The 12075-nt window shown below is 44.0% G+C and overlaps 1 protein-coding gene across 4 annotated transcripts in view; it reads left to right on the forward strand.

Annotated features, from left to right (window-relative positions):
* The window catches only part of fam221a (family with sequence similarity 221 member A), a 90198-nt gene extending 78644 nt beyond the window's left edge, over nt 1–11554 (forward strand). For all 4 annotated transcript variants that reach the window (XM_069913918.1, XM_069913915.1, XM_069913912.1 and 1 more), the window contains one exon: nt 11236–11554. In XM_069913918.1, coding sequence (XP_069770019.1) covers nt 11236–11334 — 99 coding nt within the window. In that variant the 3' untranslated portion in view covers nt 11335–11554. The remainder of the gene's footprint in view (nt 1–11235) is intronic.
* The last annotated feature ends 521 nt before the right edge of the window (nt 11555–12075 follow it).

Below are 12075 nucleotides of genomic sequence, written 5' to 3' on the forward strand. Positions count from 1 at the left end.
TGGAGAGAGAAAGAGAGAGAGAGAGAGAGAGAGAGAAGTTAACAAGCCCTCTCAGCTAGTGGGTGTGACACTGAAAAGAGACTGAAACAAGCTGGGAAGAGCTGGTTGGAAACAAAAAGTTCCAGAGCAGTGGATGGCTGGAAGTGCTATCTGTCTGATGTTTCTTGGAATAAGCTGAACAGAAAGGAACTCTGTGGTAGCCTGAAGAAAGAGGTTACCATCTGGAAAACCCTGATGGGGCAAGTTTCATCAGCAAGACATTGAGGTGACTAATCGTGGTACCTCAGTTGTGGAAATCCGGGAACTACACATCTCTCTCTGCAAACTAAGAACCTTCCTGAGCAGTAAACATTTACCTTTTGAGCACCAAAGCCTGGTGAACTTTATACATGTTAAATTCTGTCCACAGTATAAGAATTGCCTGCATCGAGTGAACTTGGAAGAAGGAGGAGTGAGATTGAACTGTGAACCAAAGAACTTTTCTTAAATTTACACACCATTATCTACATGTGTGCTTAGAATTAGAAGGGGGTTAATTTGGGTTAGTTAAGTATAGAGATAAGTTAAAGTTTGATTCTGTTTTCATGTTTAAAGTTGATTAAAAACAACTTTTGTTTTAAAAACCACGTCTTGGTGAATGTCTATTGCTGCTGGGTTTTGGGGTCCTTTGGGCTCGTAACAGCACTAATTATTTATTTTTAACTATTGTATTTATGGAACTGTAATTTATACCAATTTTTTGCACCTGTAATGCACAATACTTCTGCTGCAGAACATCAAATGTCATGACAAGCATTCATGACAATAAACCTGATTCTGATTCTGACATGTCCATTGGAGAAGGATCTGTTTGTCTTTCACACTCAAATCTTATGTCAATGAGCTGTGACTAACGACTACAATCATTCAATAGTAAATAAGGTCAAGCTGATCTAATTTTGACAAAGGGCAGTTAGCAGATGAGAAAAGGGCTGGAACCAAAGTTTGAACCTGAATAAGCACAATGTTAGGAGAAAAAACTGGTAAAAGTTGTGGTCTATAAATGATTTGATGGGCGAGAATGCAACTATCTGAGGGAAGTTCCAGAAAATTGGAAAATCGAGGAATCCTATCAGAAGACAATGCTGTTGCCATTCATGACATACTTTAGCGAGAGCAAGCAGGGATAAGTACCTTGGTCTTAATACAGAGAATTCTGTAAGATAATGCGCCATTTACAGGAATGTCATAAAGGGGGGGTTGTGGAGAAACTATGCCTTGTGCCTAAGGACAATAAAAGAGGGAGGGGAAAAAAACAAGTAAAGATTAGGACTAAATAAAGTAACAATGAAATGCATCAGATGAAGAAAGTTGATTACCTACCAGGACACTGCATTTATATTAAGTGAAACTTGATCAATTGTCATCTTTTCTTTGGCTTGCCTTCGCGGACGAAGATTTATGGAGGGGGTAAAAGTCCACGTCAGCTGCAGGCTTGTTTGTGGCTGACAAGTCCGATGCGGGACAGGCAGACACGGTTGCAGCGGCTGCAGGGGAAAATTGGTTGGTTGGGGTTGGGTGTTGGGTTTTTCCTCCTTTGCCTTTTGTCAGTGAGGTGGGCTCTGCGGTCTTCTTCAAAGGAGGTTGCTGCCCGCCAAACTGTGAGGCGCCAAGATGCACGGTTTGAGGCGATATCAGCCCACTGGCGGTGGTCAATGTGGCAGGCACCAAGAGATTTCTTTAGGCAGTCCTTGTACCTTTTCTTTGGTGCACCTCTGTCACGGTGGCCAGTGGAGAGCTCGCCATATAACACGATCTTGGGAAGGCGATGGTCCTCCATTCTGGAGACGTGACCCACCCAGCGCAGCTGGATCTTCAGCAGCGTGGACTCGATGCTGTCGACCTCTGCCATCTCGAGTATTTCGACGTTAGGGATGAAAGCGCTCCAATGGATGTTGAGGATGGAGCGGAGACAACGCTGGTGGAAGCGTTCTAGGAGCCGTAGGTGATGCCGGTAGAGGACCCATGATTCTGAGCCGAACAGGAGTGTGGGTATGACAACGGCTCTGTATACGCTTATCTTTGTGAGGTTTTTCAGTTGGTTGTTTTTCCAGACTCTTTTGTGTAGTCTTCCAAAGGCGCTATTTGCCTTGGCGAGTCTGTTGTCTATCTCATTGTCGATCCTTGCATCTGATGAAATGGTGCAGCCGAGATAGGTAAACTGGTTGACCGTTTTGAGTTTTGTGTGCCCGATGGAGATGTGGGGGGGCTGGTAGTCATGGTGGGGAGCTGGCTGATGGAGGACCTCAGTTTTCTTCAGGCTGACTTCCAGGCCAAACATTTTGGCAGTTTCCGCAAAGCAGGACGTCAAGCGCTGAAGAGCTGGCTCTGAATGGGCAACTAAAGCGGCATCGTCTGCAAAGAGTAGTTCACGGACAAGTTTCTCTTGTGTCTTGGTGTGAGCTTGCAGGCGCCTCAGATTGAAGAGACTGCCATCCGTGCGGTACCGGATGTAAACAGCGTCTTCATTGTTGGGGTCTTTCATGGCTTGGTTCAGCATCATGCTGAAGAAGATTGAAAAGAGGGTTGGTGCGAGAACACAGCCTTGCTTCACGCCATTGTTAATGGAGAAGGGTTCAGAGAGCTCATTGCTGTATCTGACCCGACCTTGTTGGTTTTCGTGCAGTTGGATAATCATGTTGAGGAACTTTGGGGGACATCCGATGCGCTCTAGTATTTGTCATAATACGCACCTAAACCTCAGAATGGTGCAACTACTCTTGAAAGATTTTCAACCAGGTTTCAGCATGATTATTTCTTTTTTGCATGCCTATATTCTACATAGCACCTGAAAATGGTTTTCATGTATTAAAGCTCTCTATTAACAATTAATTTTAATTTGATGGTTTGTTGGAGGAAATGTGGCCTCTAATTTACACAGAAAAGAAATAGATGCATGTTTTCATGATGATTGAGGAATAAATATTGGTCAGAATACCAAGAATAATCTGAAACCTGTCACCATTTTACAATCAGGTAGTGATGCTCTCAGTTTGAGAGATCATTACCCACAAATAGAAAAGCATAGGAACTAATTAAGAATATACAAGCCTATGAATCCAAACTATCCTTCCAAGTGAAGCAACACTTCCACTTGTGAATCTGGAGGGGTTATTTACCACATCCAGTGCTCCAGCTGCAGTCTCCTCAACAACAGAGAGACTGGATGCAGACAGGGAGATCACTTCATTGAGCACCTCGGCTCTGTTCGCCACCATAGCGGGAGATCACCCAGTGGCCATCCATTTCATTTTCCCATCCCATTCCCTTGCTGAAATATTTGCCCATGGTCTCATGCACTGCATTACTGATACCATCTGCAAATTAGAGCAACAACACCTCGTATTCAGAGGCATTAATATCAGCCAGATGGCATTAATATCAACTTCTCTGGTTTCTGTTAGCCCACCTCCCCCTCATCTTTCCTAATGTCTCATAGAACAATTCAGCATAGCCCTCGATATTGTGCTGACCCATATATTCCTTCCAAAAAAATGTACTAAACCCTCCCTACCCCATAACACTTTATTTTCCTTTCATCCATGTGTCTGTCTAAGTCTCTTAAATGCCCCAAATGTTTCAGCTTCCACCATCATCCCTGGTAAGGCATTCCAGGCATCCACAACTGTGGAAAAAAAAACTTACCCCAATGTCACCACTGAATTTCCCTCCCTTAACTTTGTACATATGTCCTCGGGATGTTTGCTGATCCAGCCTGGGAAACAGGTGCTGGCTATCCACTCTATTTATGCTTCTCATAATCTTGTAGACCTCTATCAAGTTTCCACGCATCCTTCTATGCTCCAAAGTGAAAAGTCATAAGTTTGCAAACCTTGCCTCATAAGGCTTGCTTTCCAATCTAGACAGCATCCTGGCAAATTTCCTCTGCACCCTCTCCAGAGCTTCCAGATCCTTCCTATAATGAGGTGACCAGAACTGAACACAATACTCTAAGTGTGGTCTCACCAGGGATTTGTAGAGTTGTAACATGGCCTCTCAAGTCCTGAATTCAATCCCCCTATTAATGAATCCCAGCATCCCATAAGCCTTCTTAACTGTCTCAACCTGTGCTTCGACCTTGAGGGATGTATGGATTTGGAACCCAAGATGCCTCTGTTCATCCACACTCTTAAGGTATTGACCATTAACCTGATTCTCAGCCTTCACCTCACATTTATCTGGATTGAAATCCATCTGCCATTTTTCTGCCCATCCTCTTGTAACCTTCAACAACCTTCAACTCCATCCACAACACCTCCAACATTTGTGTCATCTGCAAACCTATTGACACATCCTTCTGTCTCTTCATCCAGGTCATTTATAAAAATCACAAAGAGCAAGGGTTCCAAAACAGTACCCTGCAGTATTCCATGAGTCAGTGATAACCAGGCAGAATACTTTCTTTCCACAACTACTTTCTGCTTTCATCCTAACACCCAACTTTTTATCCACACACTTTCCACTGTTCCTGTGCCTCATGACTTCCTGGGATGAGTCTCTCGTGGGGAACTTTGTCAAATGTCTTGCTAAAATCCATGAAGACCACATCTTCTGCCCAATCCTCATCAATTTCTTTTGATACCTCCTCAAAAAACTCAATTAGACTTGTGAGGCATGGCCTTCCCTTCACAAAGTCATGCTGACTATCCTTGAGTAGACTGTACTTCTCCAAATGCTCATAGATCCTATACTTAAGAATCTTCTCCAGCAGTTTGCGCACCACTAACGTAAGACTCATTGGTCTATAATTCCCGGGATTCTCCCTATTACTTATTTTAAATAAAGGGACTACATTTGGCATTTTCCAATCCTCTGGCACCTCTCCTGCAGCCAAAGAGGATTCAAAGATCATAACTGCTTCCCTCACTTCCCACAGCATCTGGTCCTGAACACTTATCAATCTTGATGTTTTTAATAAGATCCAACACTTCCGCTTCCTTAATCTCCATGTTGTCCAGCAAACAGGGGTTTTCATTTTCAACCTCACCATGATCAAGATCCTTTTCTCTTGTGAATACTGAAGCAAAGTATTAATTTAGGACCTCCCAAATTTCCTCTGCCTATGTTGCCTGCCTTATTCTTTAGTGGCCCCACCTTCACTCTCATCATCCATCTGTTCTTCACATACGCATAGAATGCCTTGGAGTCTCCTTAGTTTTACATGCCTAGGCCTTCTTATGCCCCCTTTGAGTTCTTCTAAGTTCTTTCTTAAGCTCTTTCCTGGCTACCGTAATTCTCATGAGCCCTTCCTGTCTTTTGCTTCCTAAACCTTATGTTTCCTTCTTCTTCTTAACCAGTTGTCTCACCTCTTTTGTCAACCATGGTTCCCTTATCCGACCATCTTTTCCCTGTCTCAATGGGACAAACATCCAGAACCCCATGTAAATGGTCCCTAAATATCTTCCATGTTACTTCTGTGCTTTTCTCCATGAACATGTGTTCCCAATTTACCATTCCCATTTCCTGCCTAATCCTATCGTAATTAGCCCTTCCCCAATTAAACAGTTTGATTCTGTCTTCTATCCTTGTCCATAACTAGGTGAGTCTTTTCACTGTCACCAAAATGCTCCTCCATCGAGAGGTCTGTCACTTGTCCAGGTTCATTACCCAGTATTGGATCTAATATGGCCTCTCCTCTAATCAGCTTGTCTGCATACTGTATCAGGAATACTTCTTGTACAGACTTAACAAATTCAGCCCCATCTATTCCTCTGTAGTGTGAATAAAAGCTCTCATGACTGGAGGGAGGACACATGCTTTTATTAGCTTATTTTTGAGGGCAGGGTCTTAAAATGGTCTTCAGAAGGGCTCAGGGTTTAGGAGGGAAACCAGGGTAATATATGAGTAGATGGGGATGGATCTGGAAGGCGGAGCCAGCCATCAGTACAACACATCACCAGTGAATCTCAGTTCACTGCATTCACCCCTTCCTGCAGAATTTAGGTTCTGTGGATGAAGACAGAGAACATTTATACAGAAAAAAAATTCAAAAATTATACAGTTATTTACAAATTTAAGTGGTCCAGGAATCTGGAGATCATGGTGGAGTGCCTTAGCACTGGAGGGCCTTGGACCTCCTGGTTCCCTTGTGAGGGAGGAGCAGCGGCATGAATTTCTAGATCTTAGTTGGAGGGGGATGCAATTTCCTCCTGAGCCAGATCCCCTGAGGCCCTGGCTGGGGGTGATGAGAAGGAGCTCAGGGGCTTGTAGGGTACTGAAGGCAATGGACCCCCTGTTCTAATGGGTGCCAGGTCCCTGATGGAGATGATGTCCTCCTGGATATCTGGGTATTCCACATAGGCATACATGGGATTGGTGTGGAGTAGTTTCATCCTTTCCACCAGGATGTTGGTCTTGCTTCTCCTCATGTGCTTCCTGAAAAGGACCGGGCCAGGAGTGGTGAACCAAGTTGAGAGCATAGTTCCTGATGATGACATTCTCTCAAAATTGAATAGGGGTCATGTGGAGTAGTGTTGGTTGCTATACATAGTAGCGACTGGATGGAATGGAGTCCCATAGGTAAGACTTCCTGCCAGTGTGAGTCTGGAAGGCCTCTTGATTTCAGGGCCAGCTTGACTGGTTCCAGACCGTGGCATTTTCCTTTTCAACTTACCCATTCCCCCGGGGGTTGTAGCTAGTAGTCCTGCTGGATGTGATGCCATTGCCAGCAAGTACTGACATAGCTCTTTGCTCTTAAAACATGAGCCCCGGTCACTATGTATACAGCTGGGATACCAGAATAGGGGCTAAATGGAGTCTAGGGCCTTGATAACTGATGAAGTAGACATGTCCAGACATGGGATGGTGAACGGGAAGCGGGAGTGCTCATCGATGATAGAGAAGAAGAATGTGTTCCTGTTTCTGGAAGGGAGAGGTCCTTTAAAATTGACACTTAACCCTTTGAAGGGCCTGGATGACTTAATCAGATGTGCTTTAGTGGGGCGGTAGAAATGTGCTTGCACTCCGCGCAGACCTGGCAAGACATGGTCATTTCCCTGACATCTTCCATGGAGTAGAACAGATTGCGCACCTTGACAAAATGAACCATGTGGGTAACCCCTGGATGGCAGAGCTCATTACGTAGGGACTGCAGCCGACCAGTGTGTGCAGAGGCACAGCTTCCTCTGGACAAGGGCTCCTGGCTAGTAGGCGATGTCATAATTGTAAGTGGAGAGGTTGATCCTCCACCTAGCAATTTTGTCATTCTTAATTTTTTCCCCCTCTTGACGTTATTGAACATCAATGTGACAGATCGCTGGTCAGTGGGGAGCATAAATTTCCTACCAGCCAGGTAGTGCCTCCAGTGCCTCAGGGTTTCTACAATGGCTTGAGCCTCTTTTTTCCACAAAGGGGTTTCGGAGCTTGTGGCCTTGCAATGTCTGAGAAAAAAATGCAACTGGCCTGCCTGCCTGGTTGAGGGTAGCAGCCAGGGTTACATCTAAGCATTGCTTTCCACCTGGAAAGGTACATTTCCATCCACCGTGTGCATGGCAGCTTTCACAATGTGGTTTTGGATGTAGTTAAAAACCATTTGGGCTTCGCCGAGAGGGGAAACGTAGTGCCTTTTAGGAGGGGCAAAACTCATCAGCATATTAAAGGATCCACTAGGTGTAATATGAGGCATATCCTCAAAGCCTTCATGGTCCTGGGAATGGGAAGCTCTAGCAGGGGGAGCATCCTATCGGGGTCAGGGCCAATGATGCCATTCTCCACCATGTCTCCAAGGATAGCCAGACATTTAGTCCTGAACACACACTTGTTGGAGTTATAAGTGAGGTTCAGGGCTTTTGCTGCTTGGAGAAAACTCTGAAGATTGGCATCATGATCTTCCAAGGTATGGCCATAGATGGTGACGTGGTCAAGGTAGGGGAAGGTTGCCTTCAACCCATATTCATTTACCATTGTGTCCCTCTGCCTCTGGAAGATAGAAACCCCGTTAGTAATACCGAAAGGGACCCCCTGGAATTGATAGAAATGACAGTTTGCCTCAGACACCATGTAGGGACGGTCCTGGGAATGGATTGGCAGCTGGTGATAAGCAGCTTTCAGGTCAATGGTCGAATAGACCCAATACTGCGCTGTATCATTCATCATGTCTGAAATTCGAGGGAGGGGGTATGCATCCAGGAGTGAAGTGATTAATTTTTGGGTATAGCCAATTACTAGCCTTGACTTGTTTTCTCCTTTTACCACTTGCGCTCTCCACAGGCTAGTGCTAGGTTCAATGATACTTTAATTGAGTAGACATTGTGCCTCAGCCTTTATGAAGTCTCAGTCAGCTATACTGTACCACCTGCTCTTGGTAGCAATAATTTTGCATTCTGGAGACAGATTTGGGAAGAGGGGAGGGGATTGATATTTAGTGTGGAGAGGTTGCTTGTGGGTTCCTTCTTTAGAGCCCTCTGTTCTGAATCAATATGGGAAGGAATGGACCAGAATACTCGAAGGTCACACTTTCAAGGTGACACGAAGTCCAGACCCAACAGCAATGGAGAACACAATTCGTTAAGTACATACAGGTGTATTTTACAAAATTCCTCCCCCCCTCCCTTAAATGACAAATGCACTATACAGTGTTCACAAACATGGGTAGAGTGCAAATGGGATACGAGGAATATATGATTGGAAGGATACACTTTCAGGTTGTATTCTCATATAGTCTGCAAGTCTATGAAGCTTTCAGTAGAGCCTGTGTCGATTAGGCTCTAGTAGACCTTGACAGTCATTATGGAGTTGCTAAGTTGATGAGGTCCATCCTGATCCAGAAGCATGGGGCTAGGACCCCGTAGACTCAGTATTCCTTACTTGAGTGGACCCCACCACCCCAAGTTACCCGCAGGTAAGATGTCTTTGACCTCGTGGTGTGGAAAGATGGCTGCCCTCCTTCCTCCTCTGACAATGAAGGCACTGAATTTGAATTTGAGTGGCGACAAGATGGCTGCTGAGCCTTTTCACACAATTTTCTAATTGCCACCCTCCTTTGGTGTATAGCGTAGCAAGTGTGTTCAGCTGAATTTGGGGCAGATGGCTCAGGACTGGAATTGGATCTGGGAGCTGTGCAGGCCGTGAATTTCCCCGGGCTCCCCTTCACGTGGTAGACCCTCACCAAATAACTCCTCTTACCACTGTTGGAACATAACAAGTCTTTTGCCGGGCATCGGGTGCGAGAATGTTGACTCTTACCACAGAAGAAGCACTCCCTAATGCAGAAGTGCTCCCAAGCACGGGAGGTGGCTGCCGTTTGGGAAGGGGTAGTGGAAACTGCTGGTTCTTGGTGGGACTCACTGGTGTGAGTGAGTTCGCTTGCTTCAAGGTCATCAGCCTCAAGCATGGCCTGTTCCAGCGACCTGGCCAGTTCAAAGTGGTTAACCAGGTCCTTCTTTTCCAACTCGAGCAGTCGCTCCCTCGTGTATCTCGTGACTAGAGAGTCTCGGATCTGTTCTTCCTTCCGAGCACAGCAGCCCCTAGCCATTTGTACCTGCACTTCTTGGCAAGCGTCCACAGATCCAGCAGGTAGTCATCGATGGTCTCTCTTGGCCGTTGGTGACGTAGAGAGAGTTGGTGCCTCATTGACAGCATCATATGTAGTGCAGTCCCTGATGGCTGCATACCCCTTCGTTCCTACCCTGGAAACGAGTGCGGATCTCCTAAGTTCATCATGTGTAAGATTTCTCTGGTCTCATTCAGGTAGGCCTGGAAGCAGTCTAGCCAGTATGTTAACTCCTCAGCATCGTCGGGGGCCAGAGGGTCTAACAGCAGCCATGTTCTAGACATCTAAGCTAATAAAATTGTAGCGCGAATGAAAGGTCTCAAGACTGGAGAGAGAGCATATGCTTTTATTAGCTTATAATTGAGGGTAGGGTCTTATAGGGGTCTTCAGTAGGGCTCAGGGTTTAGATGGCAAACTAGGGTGTGTGTGTTAGACACACACACACACACACACACACACACACACACACACACACACACACACACACACACACACACACACACACAAACACACCCTCTAGCAGTCAGTAGGTGGCAGTCAATATTAGGGAAGTTGAAATCACCCATAGTTGCAACCCTTTTCTGTAGCTCTTTCTCTTCTCTCTCTCTTTAATTTTCTCCTTTTTTCTAGCTCTGTCTCTTTCTTTAATTTTCTCTTTGTTTCCTTTCCCCTCGCTCTGCTTCCATAGAGCCTCAAACACCACCTCCCCAGCCAAATTTTACCTTTCCTCTCTCCTGTCTCCCATCCATACCCAATTAACACCTTTTATTTGTTGGTCTGTACACCTCCCTGTGCCTATTCTTCCCTCTTCAGATGCCTTCCTGCTTTTTACTCGTGCCTTGAAGTAGGGCTCAGGCTCAAAACATCAGTTGTATCTCTTACCTCCTATGGATGCTTGTGAGCCCTGTCAAGTTCCTCCAGCAATTTTGTTTTTAACCAGATGTCTGTTTAGCTTCCACATTTTTCCTTAATTTCAGGGTGAAGGCTTGAAACTGGAATGTCCAGTTTTGAAGTTGCAATTAATTTCTGTTGACCTGCTAAACTCAGGATTTATTGGGTTTTGCTGTACTTAAATTTTCACTTAATTTTTTTGGTTGAGACCCAGAGAAATCTTTGGAAATTCATGCCCTGGGCTTAGAACCATCCTCAAAGTCCCTTATTAACACCACTTTAAGATTTTCTTATGTTCAACTCTAGATAATACTGTTAATTATTCACCCAATGGATCAGATATTTAAATTAAATCTCTACTCTTTGTCTCACTGATACAATGCAATTTGAGAATATAATTTTACATTAACAATTTATTTTAAATTGCATAGAAACTAAGGGATTATTTTATATAGCTAATTTATACTTGCATATAATTTAAAAAATTGTTATTTAGCACTCCAAGGTAAAGTACATGAACTGATGCACTTTTATTGTACAATGCCCAAAGGAACTGTGATGGGGTTGTATCTGTAACTTTACATTAAGCAGGCTTGTACTGAAATATTGGGTGCATGGCAAAAGTGCAAGTCATGTAACTGAATCTGCAAGGTGAGTCATATTTCTAATGCTGGCTTTTTAAAATGTGGATGGCAATAGAACAGTTAGGCTAGTTGATTTTGAATGTCATAATATTGAACTGGCTTCATTTATAGATTAATGTTATCTATGAATATTACATTATTGTAGTTCATTTTCAACATTTTGTATTTCAGCTCAAATCAGAAAAGGCTGGAAAGGAACAGAAAACAATACCTGCTTCTAAAGGTGAAACTTCACAACTGGCCAAGCCTTTAAAAGGATCAAAGAAATAAATTTCCTCAGGATATATTAGTAATTAATTTGTTCTTTCCTTTTCCCTTGAACAATGGGCACAGGGTTTCTGTCCTTAGCTGATCCTTTTTGGAATAAACACCACAAATTTATGTAATATTGATGTCAGATATGAAACTGTCATATCAATTTCATCTGCACTTGTACCTCTGATGTTATCATCCTGATAGAAATAAACATCTTGGATGGGAAAGTAAAAAATTGCTTCACAGTTTATGGAAAGATAAGTCTGATGTATCTGAGAAACATTGTTATAATATTTCTGTGCTATGAGTATAAATTCTGAAGATGAAACATTTGCTGACAGAAATTATAAATTGAAATTTATCCATGTTATAGTTTGAACTATTAATATTGACATTCAGCTTTAAGTACTGAGGTATGACTCTCATGCCAGGCAGCTGAGGTCCAATTGCACACCTGAGCACCGCTTCAACAATTTCCACCTACAACTCAAAGGTTTCGACATGTACACATAGACATTGTGGACCCGCTGCCCATGTCCAGAGGTCAATGGTATATACAAACAATCGTTTTACCCACTGGCTGGAAGCTCCACCAATGATGGACATTACGGCTGAAATATGTGCTTGGACTTTTCTCTCAACCTGGGTTGCTTGATTCAGAGAACCAGTCCATTTATCCTCTGACAGGGGAACTCAGTTTACTTCAACCTTGTAGGCAAACCTGGTGAGACTTTGCGGTATGCAATTACACCATAC

The sequence above is a fragment of the Narcine bancroftii genome, chromosome 1 (assembly GCF_036971445.1).
Source record: "Narcine bancroftii isolate sNarBan1 chromosome 1, sNarBan1.hap1, whole genome shotgun sequence".
Classification (NCBI taxonomy): Eukaryota; Metazoa; Chordata; class Chondrichthyes; order Torpediniformes; family Narcinidae; genus Narcine; species Narcine bancroftii.